At 42.1% G+C, this 17,249-nt stretch overlaps 1 protein-coding gene across 1 annotated transcript in view; it reads left to right on the top strand.

The window, feature by feature from the left end:
* KIF16B (kinesin family member 16B) overlaps positions 1 to 17,249 on the top strand; it is a 566,152-nt gene that overhangs the window by 472,019 nt on the left and 76,884 nt on the right. The window contains exon 25 of the mRNA XM_077485929.1: positions 15,502 to 15,585. Within this exon, the coding sequence (XP_077342055.1) occupies positions 15,502 to 15,585 (84 nt within the window). The remainder of the gene's footprint in view (positions 1 to 15,501; positions 15,586 to 17,249) is intronic.

Below are 17,249 nucleotides of genomic sequence, written 5' to 3'. Positions count from 1 at the left end.
TGAGACAGACCTTCTGGTCAGACTTGAGTAATATCTTCTTTTTGTCACGCTACTAATTATCACGTTATCAGTAGTTTGTTACGTACACATAGCCCAGGCTTTGTTACTCATAAAATAAAAGTAAAGCATAAATAAAAAGGTACCCCCATACCTTATAATCCTCCCTTTGGCCATTCTGTACTATACAGAATGGTCAAAACCTAATCAAGGTTCATGTTCCTGATTCTCATACCAAATATTTGAACTATTGGGAATGGCGGTTAACTTTAGGGTCTCCTGATTTGATACAGTCCCCTTAGCAGAACAAAGACATCCTACAATTCTATAGCAAGCGTATAAAAATAAAATAAAAAACAATATGATCACAATAGTCATGGCTGTGTTTTTTAACCAAGAGGTTATATTTCCAAGACTAAAATTGGCTAGAGGGTCCCATGTTATTGCAATATTCCTAGCCTCGTCTTGGAGTTTATTTACTTCTTTTCTGTGTTGTGCAATTATATTATAGTAATCAGGTATTTCAATGCTAGTATTATGAATCCAGGTACAGCACTCATACTTTCTATGGCCAGTTCATGTAGTTCTAGCTGTTTCCTTATTGCCCTAGTTTCTATGTTTAATTTAGTGATATCGTTGGAATTCTTTTCCAAGATCTCATCAATAATTCCAGTATAATTATTCAGTCTCTTCATTAAATCTATTCCCCATCCTGTCCAGGATGGGAACCAGGCCCATGCCATATCTTTTTCTAGGAATATCTTTCTCTTATTACGATGTTTAAGGGGATATCTGGGATGAACACTGGCTTCAAGAAGGTGACTCCCTTCTTTATCCCCCAACACACCCATAATGGGGGCTAGTGCTGCGAGATAACACCATCCCTGGGGTTTTGTGGGGATCCAAGGGTGACAAAGCTTCCCACAACAGATATAAGTATTATTCCCCAAGGCTATGGGGCGCTTGAGGAACACTTTATACAATTTGTCGGAATAGCCAGAAAATGTAAGAGTTGATAAGAGTTGAGCCATAGGGGAAGTGGTGCTGGTATTTAAGAATTGGTATAATGTGGTGTTTAAGGTGGTGTCTTGAGTTCTATAAAAGGTCTCGTTTAATGCTGTCATTGAAATATTAAGCTTTGATTGCTTACAAATTTCGGCTCCCTTGGTAGTATTTCCCAACCTAAAACACCAATCTGGATAATGGCTTCTACCTATGATCTGAAAAGTGAGGGTTTTGTTAGAAGCTTTTCTTGTAACATCGGTAAGAACTATTGGGGGTGTGCCTTTAAGGAGAAGGGTGAAATTTAAAGGTATGGCCATCAAAGGAATCCTAGCAGTACTAGGGTGAAGCTTACTACATATCCAGCATTTATCAAAACCTGATTTTTGGGCATAACTGTATTTAAATTTTAATAACAACATTTTATCAGTGAACTCTTGGGGAGGTTCACTTCTTTTGTGTCTAACAGCGGGTGTGTTATTTGTCTTGGGGGAGGGAGTCCCACAAATCCCTTTTAATGGTCCCAAATCTTCTGGGTGGTATATACAATTAGCTATCAACCAGGTTGGTAAAAACACTACTAGGGCAGTACAGCATAAGAGGCATAAGGCCTTTCCTGATATTAAAGGTAAAAACATTTCTACAAGTAGTTCTTATGCTTGTCCGTCTTCCTCGCTATTTTGTTGAGTTTCAAGGGTTAATTGTCCAATGCCTTCCTGAATCTCTTGGAGTTCCGGTGGCTGTTCGGGTGGGTCGGGTTCTTCTTCAACAAGCGGGGGGTCCGGAGTTGCGGGAAGCGGTGGGCACTTTTTCAGCCTGCTGGCGTGGATCCAGGTGTTTCCTTGGTCAGTCAGGACCGCAGTTCTGGACACCTTTTCAACCTTCCAAGGTCCAGAGTAGATTGGTCCGATCCTCTTCTTGTGTGCCAGTTGCTTGACTAGCACTTGATCTCCTGGGATGAAGGGGTGTGTTGGCTCTGTGGGGACAGGAGAGAAGGTGACAGAAACTTGTTCGTTCATTTCATGAAGCATACTTACCAGGTTTTTCACATACATTTCCTGTTGGGAATAAATTTCAATATCAGTGTCTTGGTCTAATGGGGGTAATTCTATGTTTGCGGGGATTCCCATGAGGACCTCAAAGGGTGATAATTTTGTTCTTGCATGTGGTGTGGTCCTAATTTGGAACAATACAGCAGGCAGATGGTCAAGCCATCCTTTCAACGTGCCTCCTGTGGCCTTTTTTAGTTTATCTTTGATATTCCTATTCATTCTTTCCACTACTCCTGCACTTTGTGGGTGATAAGGGATGTGCAATTTCCATTGCAACCCCAAAAGTTTGGCTACAGTCTGGGTCACAGAGGAACTGAATGCGGGTCCTCTGTCTGACCAAATGGATGTAGGTATGCCGAACCTACAAATCCAGTGATTGAGCAAACACTTTGCTGCTATGTTGGCCGTCTCACCTGTACAGGGGATCGCCTCAACCCATCCTGACCATTTATCCACGATAACGCAGAGGCATTTCAGATTGCCTTTCTGCTTGGGCATGTGAGTGAAATCTATTTGCAAATCCGTCAGGGGGCCCAAGGGTGGGGGTAGGTGACCCTATATGTCCTGGACCATGGAGATATGAGAGTATAAGTACACAGTTTGTTTCGGGTATGCCCAGGATCTTCCCCTCTTTTGACCAAAGACCTGCAGGGTCTTTGGTCAATCCTTCCTTTGTCCAAAAATGGACATCATCTTCTGTGGCCATTGATTGCATCTGTGCTATGACAGTTTTAAAGTTAGGTGCTGCGAAGTGTTCCTTGAAAAACATTGTTGTGGGGGCAGGTGGGTTAGGGGAAAAGGCAGCAGCTCTTTTAGCTTCTCTGTCAGCAAGAGCATTCCCTTTTGAAACACGACTGCTGTCAGAGGAGTGTGCCTTTACTTTAATTATGGCTACCTTTTTTGGAAGAAGAATGGCTTGGAGGAGAGCACTAATCTGTGTGGAGTTGGCAATTATTTTGTTGTCTGCTGTTTTAAAACCTCTATTGGCCCATATCACACCAAAATCATGCACCACTCCAAAAGCATATCTACTGTCTGTGTAGACGTTCACCTCTTTACCGGTGAATAGAATGCAGGCCCTAGTGAGGGCTTCTAACTCTGCTACCTGGGCTGAAGAAGGAGGTAATGATTTTGCCTCCAGTACGATGTCTGGTAGTTGAACAACTGCATAACTGGTTAAAAAGGTGGAGTCAGAGGGACGTGAGCAGCTACCGTCAACGAAAACATCCTCTGCACCTGAGATAGGGGTGTCAGTGAGATCCGGTCTGGGACTGGTAATAGCAGCAACCTTTTCCGAACAGTCATGTATAATGTCTGGGTCATGTGGTAAACGCAACATGGAATGCAAAAGGCGCACAGCGGGGTTGCTGGCAGGCACATATTTGAGTGTGAGGTTATCAGTGTTCATCAGTGTTATCTCATAACCACTAAGTCTTTGCGAGGTCATATGTTGGGTATTCATGTTCTGAATAAGATGCGTGACTGAATGAGTGGTATAGAGAGTCAATGGGTGACCTAGCACTAATTTGTTTGCATCTTGTACAGCCATTGCACAGGCAGCAAGATTTTGGAGACAGGATGGCATTCCCTGTACTTGGATGGGGAGTTTTTTTGATAGATATGAGACAGGGCGATACCCTGATCCATGTTGTTGTGTTAGCATGGCGGCAAAAGAGCTTCCTGAAACTACACAGTAAAGTTGAAAAGGTTTACCGTAGTTCACCAACCCTAGGGCGGGGGCACTTGACAGGCTGTATAGTAAAGCTTTAAAAGCTTTCAGTCTGTCTTCTGTCCAATCTATCAATTTGGGGGCGTTTGACCCAGTAGCCTCTCGTAGGATGCTATCGTAATGAGAACAGTCGGGGATTCACTGGCGACAATATACAATTGCGCCTAGGAAAGAAAGAAGTGCTGCTTTGTCTTTTGGAGGACTGAGAGCCTGCAGGGCTGCGGCGCGTTTGGGTGACACCAGCCTTGTTCCTTCTCTAAGGATACAACCTAAGTATTCAACCTGGGATTGGCACCATTGCACCTTCTTCCTGGAGGCGAGGTGTCCAGCTCGGGCTAGGTGTCCCAACAGTGATGTTGAATCGACCGCACAATCTTCAGCAGTTCGACTGCATAGGAGCAAGTCGTCCACATACTGTATCAGTACCGACCCTCGCTCAGATGTCCAAGACTTGACAGTCTCATTGAGCACCATTGAGAAGGCGGCTGGGCTGTCTACATACCCTTGCGGTAAACGCGTCCAGGTTAGTTGGCCCCCGGCCCAGGAGAAGGCGTAGATTGGTTGCGCCTCCTCAGCAATAGGAACGCTAAAGAAAGCATTCGCTAGATCAATTACCGTATAACAGAGGGAGCCTGCCGGTATGCGTGAGAAAATAAATGTGATATCTGACACTAAGGGCGGGAGTGGAACCACTTGTTTGTTTACTGCTCTGAGGTCTTGGACTAATCTCCACTCGCCACTGGCCTTCTTTACAGGGTAAATGGGTGTGTTCCAGGGGCTAATAATTGGTTTTAGGATACCTTTAGATATGTAATCATTGATCTGGGGGGAAATGCCTTGGGGTTTTTCGGGGGGCAAGGGGTATTGTTTGTGATATTGTGTCTCTGCATCAGGGCGCATCTGTGGGGAGTAAGGTGTACAGTTGATGAAACCCACGCTCCCCTTATTTTCTGCCCAGATGGCATGTGTTTCAAGGGGGGCGGGTAAGATCATGAAGAAGCCTCTGTGTGTATGTCGTTTCGGGGCATGCAAGTCACAAAGTGGGGAGCTGGCTGTGAGGGAACCTTTCTTGTCAAATTTTATCGTAATGTTAAGTTTGGACAGTAGATCCCTGCCCATGAGAGACACGGGACAGGAGGGCAAGATTGCAAAACTCTGGGTGCATAGTTCTTGTCCTTCTGGAGTGGCTACAGATAACGGTGGTGTGATGGGGTGGGTGACAGATGTCCCATTTATACCAATAGAGTTTCCCTCAGTACATTGTGGTGTGTCAAAAATAACATCATTCACTGAACTGAATGTGGCCCCGGAACCCAGTAGAAAACACACTAGGTGATTGTCTACTCGCAATACAACTTGAGGAAGGCTTTTCCATGAGGGGTTGTAACACACTAGGCTGAGGGAAGGGACATACTCTAGGCATCCCTATTGGGGTGATTGTTGTTGGCGAGATGGCCATTGCATGGGAATTCGAGGGGGAGGTCTGTTAGAGGTTGGGGTGTAGGGTGGCTGTGCAAGCGCATGGTTTTGAGATGGTGTTTGGGGAGGTGGCGGATATTGGGGGTACCTTGTAGTGTGAGGGGGGGGGCGATTAGCAGCATTGTACCCCCTTCCCCTGCCCCTTGGATAGCTCGCCCTCTGTCTATATGGGCACTGTGATTTCCAATGTCCCTGTTCCCCACAATTAAAACATCCTTGGTCAGGTGGGTAGGGCTGCATGGTCATGAGGTGCGGTGGTGAGGATGAGGTTTCAGGTGTGACTAGGGTTTGTGTTTGTGTCAAGGAGGGGAAAATTCCCCCTTTTTGTTCAAAGACTCCTGAAGTCTCTCTGGACCTAGCGTCCTTCATGAATTCATCTGGTGCTTGCTCTGCCCATTTGGGGTTTGTGAATTTGAGCAAGTGCGTCACTTTGGGATCGCCTCCCGACATGATGGTAGTAGTAAATAATTGTGGTGTGGCCCCATCTACAGCTTTCCATAGGGATAAAATAAAAGCAATTTCTGCGACAAATATTTTCCTTATACTCTATAGTAATTCTTATACTCTATATACTTACACGTGTACCTAGAGAAAAACAGGCATATTCTTTATTATACTTTAAGGCATAAAACAACCATATTGCAATACATTTATCAGTTTATAGTGCACTTTTTCTAAATTTTCTAGATGGGCGTCCACTCCACCAATCCCTTTGTCACGGGCGTAATCTGCTACCTCCCGTGTCTAAAATACTACCACCAATAGTTTTAAGTCAGACCAACCTAGTCGGACTCCCCTAAACCTATAAATTCCTTGCGAGCCCTTTTAACCTCCCGAGGGACCAACCTAGTCCGTCGCGAAGGCACAGTTATTTCTTTTAAATTAAACTAAGTTCATGGCGACCATCTGGACAGAGTAAGTATTCACACCATTCACCTTTTAGGCAAAAAGGAGTAAAGTGACTTACCTGCCGCAAGATGACACCCCACTTCTGGTACCAAAACTGTTAGGTGCTCGTCTTCTCAGTAATATCAGTCACCCCTGGTTGCCTAGGCTAGGATGGAGGAGCGGAGGTCCCGATCACCGGTGGACAGACACCACACATACACGATTGTACGTGAATAATGACTGCGAAATTTATTAACTCACACATAGCCTTTTATGCAGTACAAGAAAAAGACCCTGCCCCGTAGAAGTCATTACACATAAACATACGTCAGCATTATACTTCCTCAAACAATAGTCCTTGTTAAGAAATATAGACCAAAAGTTAGTAAATTTGTCCTAGCTCGTTACGCTTGCACATCAGTGTCTGCTGACTGACCCCAAATATGTCAAGAGTTCAGCAAAACCATTCTCAACCAGCATTACCTCACCATGCGGTTGGTGTCACAAGTTGAAACAGACAATTGATGCTTGTATAGAAACTTGAGACAGACCTTCTGGTCAGACTTGAGTAATATCTTCTTTTTGTCACGCTACTAATTATCACGTTATCAGTAGTTTGTTACGTACACATAGCCCAGGCTTTGTTACTCATAAAATAAAAGTAAAGCATAAATAAAAAGGTACCCCCATACCTTATAGGGGTCAGCAGGCTGGAGACAGCAGACTGGACTGAAGCCTGGAACAGGCTTGTATCAGGAAGGCACTTACAGGATACAGAGAGGAGGTTCCAGGAACTGGAACACATGAAGGTCAGGCAGGCCGGGTCATACACAGACAGGCAGTACTGTAACAGATGCAGGAGACAGGAGGAGAGTCCCTGGACAAGCCGGCTCAGTAACAGGCAGGCACAGATAGACCAGATCATTAGGCAGGTGCAAGGTTGTGGACAGGCTGGGGTCAGGTGCAGGCAGATAGCAGAGGTAGTCACAGGACAAGCCGGGTAATCACAGGAACAGATCAGATACGCAGATAACTCAGGGAACACTGTAGATCAAACAGCAGAGCTTAATTGTAACAGCTGAGTTTTAATAGCCCGCCTGGCGCCAGGGATCGTGCCCACTCGTGCATGCGCACAGGCACACGCGATCACGATCCAGTTTGTGTAGAACTGCTGCTCCCAGCAAGCCTTTCCTGACAGTAATCTTGTTTTGTCAGGTTATCTTTAGGGCCTTACATGGTTCTGCTTACATAAATATTCTCAGGTATAATTATAGAGGTTTTCCAGTCATATTGCTTATATCTGTTCTCCCGCTGATGATTTACATTATTTCTGTTTACTATTGCTGTATGGCTTTATACCTTTACCAGATTGACAACCCGTGCACGGGTTATTGTTTAAATGTCTTGTTTGTTACTGCCTGAACTTTTTCAGTACAAATATTTAAATACGGATTTACCCAAATTGAGCAAACTTTTGGATGTTGTGTGTCATTTTACTTTCCTATTGTGGAAAACTGTTAGCTGGGATCTTCTTGATTACAAAAGGAAGTGGCATTTTTGTTTTTCCCCTTTTTCCCTTACCTCCATGATTTATACTGTATATGAGGCTCAAGGCACATCAGTAAAGTATGGGGCCTGAGGTGAATAGGGACTTCAGAGCCTAAATCTTGCGTCTTTAGCTCTGTTTGCTGTTTGTTGGCATTTGTAAGGCCTCTTTCACACAAGCAAAAACCATGCCACTTTTGTAACTGGGTAGCGTATTAAAGTGGTTCTAAAGCCTAAAAATGTTTTTACCTTAATGCATTCCTTGCATTAAGGTAAAAAAATGTTTAGGCATCAGCATCACCCCCACCCCCCCTTTAACTTACCTGAGTCCTCATTCGATCCATGGCTGTGCACGTCTGCAGCTCTTCTCTCCCCTCACTTCTTGGTCTCCTGGATTTGCCGGGGCACCGGAAGCCATTGGCTCCCAGTGCTGTCAATCACAGCCAGTGGGGAGGGTGGGGCTCGGAAGCAAGGGGGTACTGGATAGAGAGGAGCAGCCAGGAGCATCGGCGGGGGACCCGAGAAGATGAGGCTTGCATGTTCTCTGTGCAATTCCATTGCACAGAGCAGGTAAGTATAGACCTGGGGTTTTTTGTATTTTAATTTTATTTTTTATGTGTACAATTACTTTAAGCAAGGTTTAAATTGCCCACTTGGTGCCAGTGTACGTTCCCTGTATATATGCACACCATCACTTATTTAGCTAGGCTTCTATGCCTGTAAGCATGCTTATGCTTGTGCACACATGCATTAACCTGATTGCTGGCATAATGTTTCTGGCACCCCTCCACACAGCGACACAGTGCAGAAGGAGACATAATACATCAGTGAGGAAAAGATCAGCTTCAAAAAGCCTACAGGCAATACTGATGACTATTCGTGTGTCCTCTGCTTGCCTTTTTTGTGAACAGCTTCCACAATGCTGGTCCTCCTTAACCGGACTATTGACTTACTTTTCAGGGAAGTTCCATTTTTTTTTTTTTTTTTTGAGAATATTGAAATATTGATGGCTGTTGTATGTTGTCTTGTACTTAAACACTTGTTGGAACTATTTCCAACTGTTCAAATATATTTTAGTGTTAAATGTTTTGAGAGTCCTTGAGAATAAAGGAATTTTATTAAACTGTTATACAATGGTTTTAATTATTTTTTTTTGTTTTGGCACTGATATAACTGTAAGCCCAGTTTTTCAAGCTACTTTGTGTAGGCTTTAAGAAGTGGAAGTAGGCAAAGTTCCTTCTTTCATTCCTCACAAGAAAGCAAATCCACATATTTCCTAGGGCTGTAAATGTTGTTTACTCTCCTTTCTTCTTTAAGCTATATGTGAACACTCTGTCAAAAATGACAAAGTTCTTCTAATCCGTTGCTGTGTTGAAGATGAGTTAATTAATGGAAATGTACAATGTTGGTTCTTTTTACTGAAAGTTTGTTAAAAGGGCTTGTCAATCTCTACAGTTATAAATATTTTATTATATTTATTCTTTAAATTAACACTGAAATGTGAGACATTTGGGGTGCTTCAGGGGGAAAAAGACCAAAAAAATAGTTATTAGATGATTCAAAGTGGACTTGTTACTTTGTAGTTGATGTGCTGCAGGTAGGTCACCCATACGTGGTTACTTATTATGTAATTTATATCAGTGTGCTTTTACAAATGCTAGCTCTCTGTATTTAGAATTCAGCAATTTTTTATACAAAATAGGATACATGTTTACAGTACAATCCAAAATCCAGAATATGTACAAATATAGTTGCAGAAATGTTATTATTATGTATCTGATGACATAGGTGGACTCTCAAGTAACCCTGAATGTTGAGGCACAGGGAGGGATCCAGACGTGTTCCCCTTTTACACTACACTATTATATGTTCTCTGCGGGCCCTTCATCTAATAGGTGATCTGATGGCCAGGGGTAAGCTCACCCTAGTAGTGATTCCACCATACAAAAGATTCCATTGGTCTTCTTGACCATAGTAACAGTAGAGCTGAGAGCGGTCATACTAAGGCACTCTAACATGTAGAAGTTGCCCCTCCTCAAATGAAGAGTTCCAATAAATGGAGGTTACACATTATTGGCATTGATGTGCAGAAAAGATATTCTATGGCTGCTTTATAGGTATTTTAAAGAGAAAATGCAGCCTGCTCACATAATTTGTAATAAAAAAAACATATTTGCCATTCTGAAGCTTCCCTCCAACCACTTTGCATATTATTTTATACATACTGTGATTCTGTACTTGCCAAATATGCTGCAGAAATCTCCCTCGACTAAGCCTGGCTGCAGCCATTTTAACTGTGGACAGATGAAGCTGCTGCCTGTTCACTTACTGGATTTACACACAGGCGCACACCTGCTGTGCAGCTCTCATTGGCCTTCATTGACCCTGAATGTAGTTGTCAGTGGTGTGACAGTACCTTTTACCTTCTGGAGCATTCAACAACGATTAGATTTGAGCTGCGTAGTGAGTGCAAAGACAACAACCTCCGTGCTGGTAGACGGGACTGGAAACCAGCAGCGGTTAGGTTGTTTGGCAGCAGAGGATTTCTAGTTGGGTCAGGGTAAGTAACAAAATGGTTTCAAGTGGCTAGCAAAGCAGCCAGAGGCTAAACCTGGGTACACACAATCCATATATCAGCTGGTTCAGCAGGCACCAGCCAACATTTGGACAGTATGTAGAAGAAGGCTTGGTGGCCCGGCAAGAAGAAGCGAAGAGGGGGACAAGACCCCCGAAGAGAGGGACAAGACCCCCGAAGTCGGAAGAAGAGGGCGGCGGCAAAGAAGAAAACCGGGCTCCTCCGCTAGTGAAAGAGCTAGCAAAAGAGCAGAAGATAGCGGAGGAGTCCGGCGAGAAGACCCCCGGAGCTGTGCAATAAACTATTTTAACCCTTGTGTGTTGTTTTCAAAATGAGTGGACTTTCCTCCGCGTGTGTGGGTGAGTCCGTTCATTTCAAAAGTATGGCGGATAGTCCGACGGACTTAGTACGCCGTATTAGTCCACCGCAAAAGTGCCGGGTGTGGGCAGGTAGCTAGTTCGGAAAGTCCGGCGGACAATCTGCCTAAACCCGCCATATAGTCTGCTACGTGTGTACGAGGCATTAGAAGATGCAGCTGTGTGCAGTTATCCGTGGGGGGTTGTGGAAAGCACTCAATGGAGTACCAACATATGCGCCGATTGCACACTATATTCAGGTACTTTATGCCAGTGTTTCTCAACTCCAGTCGTCAAGGTTCCCCAACAGGTCATGTTTTCAGGATTTACCTCAGATGAAATGGCTGTGTTAATTACTAAGGCAGTTAAACTGAACAAATCACCTATGCAAGATAATGGGAAGCCTGAAAACATGACCTGTTTGTGGGCCTTGAGGACTGGAGTTGAGAAACACTGCTTTATGCAAAGCCTGGCGCATAATTGCATACCAATGCATCTTCTAATCACTTTCACTGGGAAGCTGTATGTGATAGCTGTGGGTCCTAGGAAGTTGATTATGCAGGCTCTACACAATGTATGGCCTCTGTACAACCATGTGTTTGACGTGGTTCAATAACTTTACAAGTGTGTGTAAAAATTAAATACAGCAACATTATTTACCTCATTAAATCATCTTTTAAGTTACAGGCAAATGACTTTGCACAAGCTGAGATTATATTATTCGTCTGTTCCAGGCAGGATAAAGCATTTCCTCAGTCTCCTATTCCCAGGTTATGAGACTGCAACAAAGAAAACTTAGTAGTTAGACCTAGTACATACTAGTAGTTTTTTTTTCCGTTTAACCCAGTACAGGAGCAGCTGCTCTATTAACTATCCAAGGTTCGTACAGCGATCTCCCCTGCTGTTCTATTGTGTTCTGACAGGGGGATGTGCCCCTTCCCCGCAAGAACAATCCGGTCAGCGCTCTCATCCATTGGCTGAGAGCGCTGATCTGGGTGGCGATCAGTAGACCTTTTTCGGTGATGCACCTTCGACAGAAGCCGGTTGAATGGACCGAATGCAGTACACACAGGCCAACATAAACTGCCCAACATTCGGCCTGTGTGTGTAGGCTTAGGTCACAGGGTGAGAGGCTACAGCAGATATCTGATCTGTGTCTGACATTTGTGAACTGTATAGGCACCAGGAGTAACATGATTGTGATTATCTTTAGCATAGCAGCCCAGGACGATGCTGATATTGGAAGATGCCTGATCAAAGCACACTGTTCATTTAATAGGAAAAGCAGCTGAAGGCATTGTTTGGAAGAGGAATGTGATCTCTGTGAGAGTTCATAATAATACCTGTGAGTGTTACACTTACACATTGTTAAGCCTGTATATAGTTAACATGATGCTATACGGTTCTGTGGACCTGTCTACATGTTTACCATGAAAGAGGTTGCATGGTAAACCCTCAATTTCCATAGCATTTTCTAACTGGAGCCTAAGAATATATGATCTGGTACCATCATAGTAAGGGACCCTCATACTCCTGCCTAGTGGAATACCAGCTCATGTCCCTGGTGTTGCAGGCTGGTATCCCGGAAGGGAAAAGCTATTCATATTTATGTTCACTCATCAGCAACAGATTAGGCAACATTTGCAGATTTCCATGATCTCCGTCTGAGTATCAAATTTTACTTTAATTCACTTTTCTCTACTTGGAAATTTTAGAGTACGTTTGCTTCCCACACTGAAACATCTGCTTTACTTAGTGAAAAATCCATCTTCCAATATCTTAGGTCCTAGTTCCTAAATACAAGTCATTTCACACACACATAACAGGTTTATAGGGGCAAATTGTGTAATTCTATATGGATTTCATTAAAGACTTTTAGAATGTAATTAATTGATCTCCGGGTTTTACGAGTTACATTAACTTTTAATTCTTTATGTTGCTGTATTAAGTTGTAGCTAGAAACTAATAGATACAGTAAAAGTTAATGAGGTGAATGAAAGTTACCTTTTTACTAGGGTTTTAAGTAGGTTTAAGACACATCTCCTAATGCCTGTATATCAGTTTAAAAAAATCTTCATAGCAAAAAAGCCTTTTTGTAGGGTGCAGACTTTCCATTACTAACTTGTATAAAAGAATAGTTTGCTGAGAAAGATAGGCAGGTGGTAATCACTGGTCTCTCCTTCTAGTTGCCTGGGCATCATGTAGATCCTCTGTCTTCTCTACTTTCTGGATCGCTGACTTAGAAAATGCATGCAGATCACACTTTACAATTAACTTCACCTGGTGTATGCTTGTTTTAAGCTGGCCACACACTAGTAGAATTGAATAAGAGACCAAGCACTTCTATTACTAAAAATTGCAATGTGCTCAAAAATTTATAAACAAATTAACTCCAAACCATTTATAATATCTATATACAGCAAAAAAGTGAACATTGCTGCTTAAAATACTTAATCAATATAAATCAAAAAAAGTCCATTGTGAAAAACAAAGCGCTCGTGCAGATGTGCAGATGAGTCTCTTAAAGTGCAAGTGTTTTGCAAAATATTTTTTTGATTTAGATTGATTGTATAAGCACTTTAATTAGCACTGTTTACTTTTGAACAGCATTCGTCATAGTTTGTCATGTCATCATATGTGCTAATAGTTTTTTTTGTATGTGTGTTCATTCAGAAATCTTTTATTGTATAGCCAGCTTGTGGGAATACAGATAAAGGAGCCAGCCGAAGGACAAAGCAAACAGTGACAAGACTTTGATGGAAGCGGCTATTTCTGGATTTCTTTGCCATTGGTTGGCACAGGAGCAGGGAAGATGAACTGATTCATAGTCTCTCTTATGAAATTAGTGTTACGTCTTTGGTTTCAGGAATGTCTGCTTCCGCCATAGTCTTCTCTTGCTGGAGCCTCTTTAAAAAACAGGCCAGGCCCACCTAGGCAAAGGGTGGAGAAAGGACTGTGGGGAAATGGGAGGATCTTGTTATAGTTTTATTGCTATTCTCTATTCCTTCTCTTCCTCTTGATTCTTTCACTTAAGGTACAGTAATTTTCTCTTTATTTCCACCTTCTGCCCTTTCTTATTTTACCTTCATTTTATGAGCCATTAACATGGAGCTTTATAAGGGAATATATGATCTGTGCTAATTCTAATTATCAGCATCTAGCAATGATTTATCTCCCTGATACATGTTTAATTTTAGCCCTCATTAACTTTACACCAACACTCTTTATCAAATTTACTATACTGCTATATGTCTTCAAACTGTCAGCTAGATGAAATGCTGCGAAACTTGGGGTGGAATGCCATTTATATTCCCACAACCTAATTTTTTCTTTTATTTTATGAATCATTTATATAGACAACTATTTTGTTCTGAGTATATTACTGCTTAAATTCCCTTTATACATTGTCTTATCCTTAGTTATGTTCCTAATGTTTTATGACTCTTTGTTAAATATATGAATTTTTTAATGATCCATTAATATCTTTATCTTGGCCAAACCACACATTAATTTTATTGAGGAGCTGAATGATTATGCATGCTGCAGAATGCTTAGAACGTAACTCTTTTGACTGTCTTTTAGATCTAAAACTGCCCTAAGCCCCTGACATTTTAGTTTGTCTCATGGGTCCAATTATTGATCCCATGGGTTGCTAAAGGTCATCCTTTCCATCATTTTATTTTAAGTGAACCTGGGCTTCACTTGAAAATTTGGAATTTAAAGTGCTGCCTAAAACTGGCCATACAGTGAGTGGAAATTGTCTGGTTCCTCATTAACCAGCCAAAATTCCCTTAGTGGGTGGCCCTGTAGGCACTCTACCACCTGATGTTCTTCCTGTAAAAAAAAGTGAAATTAAATCACAAAAGGGCGCATTAAAAAGGAGACTGGCTAACAGAGCTATAGGCAGGTATCTTGTTTTCTGTTCTTAGGATTTTTATATATTTTTTTTTTTAAATTAAAGTTGAGCAATATTCACTTAAAGTGTTAGTCCAGGCAAAAACAAACTAACTCTAAACCTGGTCTCTGCCACATTCTAAATGTAATCTATCGATCCCTGTAAATCAAAAATCACTGTACTTGCCTATTCTGCAGCTGATCATGTCCATTTTCCAACAACAGAAGCTGCGTGCAGGAGAGGATCAACAGCTGGGAAGTGACGACACCCATAGAGTTATTATGGGTCTTCTGTTGTCAGCTGCCTCTCCTGCACCCGCCTCTGCACTGAAGCCGCTGCTGACAGCTGATGCTGGGACAGGACCAAATCCGCTGCAGAATAGATAAGTATAGGAATTTTTGCTTTACAGGGTTAGCTAGATTAGTTTTAGAATGTGGCAGAGAGCAGGTTTAGCTTTGTCTGAACTTCCACTTAATGTCAAGCTTGAGATAGCAATCAGTATTTCAGTATTGGCACCCCCCCATCAACAATTGATTTTATTTTTCTTCCAACCCCTGTTGTATAGAGCTTAATATTGTGGGTACACAGAAACATTAGAGGGTCACATACTCACTCTGCGTTGATTTTGGATGTAGCATTTAACACTGACCCATCCTATAGTAAGGAAAACTGCTTAAAGGGAACACAACACAAAGACTGTAAAGAAAATACATAAATGCAATGGGTTTCCAGCTGTGTCATTGTAACCAATCTGTATACACTTAAAAGGGTTAAAAATCTGATTGTGCATCCATACTCTTTGCTGGGTATTAAGACCTATGCTAATGAGCTAACTATAGACATTTGGCAGTCTTCAGAAATTATTGTTTCCTAACATACAATAAGTAGGAGCAATGAAAGAGAATGTAATAAAAAAAATTGTGTTTCTGTGACTGTACTCATTATAGAAACTAATGTAGTTTTTTTCTCTTACTGTTTTGTAGCTTAATGCCTTAGAATTTCCTCCAAAGAAGCTCTTTGGAAACAAGGATGAACGAGTGATTGCTGAACGCAGAGCTCAATTAGAGGTACGTCTGCTTGTTATTTGTAACAAAACAATTGTGATCTCTATCATCAGTGTTAAGACCATGTGGATTTAGTGTGCCCAACTCCTATATCCAATGTGCTTTGGATTTGAAAAACTATTTGTTTTTAAATCGGATCTTCTCCAGTGTTTAGAACTGGGGTCTCTTTTGTGGACTAGCCTGAAATTATTTGAAACCCTATGTTTCCTGTATCCATTGCAGATATTATTTATATGTTTACTCATTCAAGAGCCTTCTAGTGGTCTTGCCCACATATTGGAGGCTACATGGGTACATATGTACTGTCACATGAAATAAATGTATCCTTTCAATACCTTTTGGGTGTGTACTTCGATTAAAATGCCGTCTTCTTCCTTTCTTTATTGTTTACTGTTCTGCATAATAGACATCCGCACCTCTAAAATACTATCTGGTTCAAAAATGTGATATTTAAATGGGGGGGGGGGGGCAGGGATGTTATTGTCGTGTTCTCACATACCTTGTGGATGAGCCCGGTAATGCAGAGGAAGGCCTCCCTTATGTATCTAACTCACGGCCCCTGATAGAGCAGACAGGGGACCTGAGAGTGCAGAATGGTTTGAGTGCCTGGCAGGTTTGTTGTCAGAGGAGCTGCTCCAGAATTCCTGATGCCACAGGGATAAAGACCAGTCATAACAGCAGGCAGTTGTGGAGCTGGATCAGTGGATATCAGGATAACACACACCTGGATGCTAGCAGCAGCGCTAAGCTGGTCAGCCCTGAGGGAATGTGGAGCACAGACAGGCACAAGCACACACAGGTTTGAGAAGCCAGGACAGGTGCAGAGGGCAAGACAGGTTGGAGTACAGGCCAGGTTGGCAGCAGGCGGTCAGCATGGTAACAAGAGGAGCAGGCAGGATTAAAGTTAAGGAGAAGATGGTGTCAGTTACAGGCAGAAGGCAGGAAAAGTCAAAGGCAAGCCAAGTCAAACAATGGAATAGATTTCTGAGCAGGTTACAGGTAGCAGGGGTCACAGGAAAGCTGAAGATAAGACAGCACTGGCTCTGTTTACAAGCCCTGTTTAAATAGTTTATCTAGCGCCAAGACTCATGTGCGCACAAGTGTGCACCAGCAGCAGGATTCCTTCTACAGAGCATTTCCTGACAGTTATAAACAATTTCCTTCTATAAGCCTGGGGTTTCCTGTATTTAAACTTTGTGTTTTTGTTTTCTTTTTTTTTTTTGATAAAATGTTGCCCAATGTACAATCCCTTTCTTGTTTCTACTTCTTAGTGTTTTATTATACCCCGTAACAAACATCATATCATAAAATCCTTGCATTTCCCTTTTTCTGTTCTTTAATAACTCTTCTCTATCCATGTTGTGGCCTAATCTATTTATTCTTTTCATGGTGGTTTTATTATACACCTTTTCTACAAACCTGTTTACAAACACCCATATATAATCGGTATGGGACTTTGAGAGATATGTCCCCAGGAGAACACACTAGATCTAACCTTACAGTGTCTTGAAAAAGTATTCATACTCCTTGAAATTTCCCACATTTTGTTATGTTACAACCAAAAATATAAATGCATTTTATTGGGATTGTATGTGATAGACCAACAACAAGTGGTATATAATTGTGAAGTGGAAGGAAAATGTTTTTCAAAATGTTTTACAAATAAA

Source organism: Lithobates pipiens, unplaced genomic scaffold, assembly GCF_037356315.1.
Source record: "Lithobates pipiens isolate NorthernLeopardFrog02 unplaced genomic scaffold, aLitPip1_a1.2 Scaffold_18, whole genome shotgun sequence".
Lineage (NCBI taxonomy): Eukaryota > Metazoa > Chordata > Amphibia > Anura > Ranidae > Lithobates > Lithobates pipiens.
Note: the sequence above shows the minus strand (reverse complement) of the source record. Positions and strands in the feature narration are given on the sequence as shown.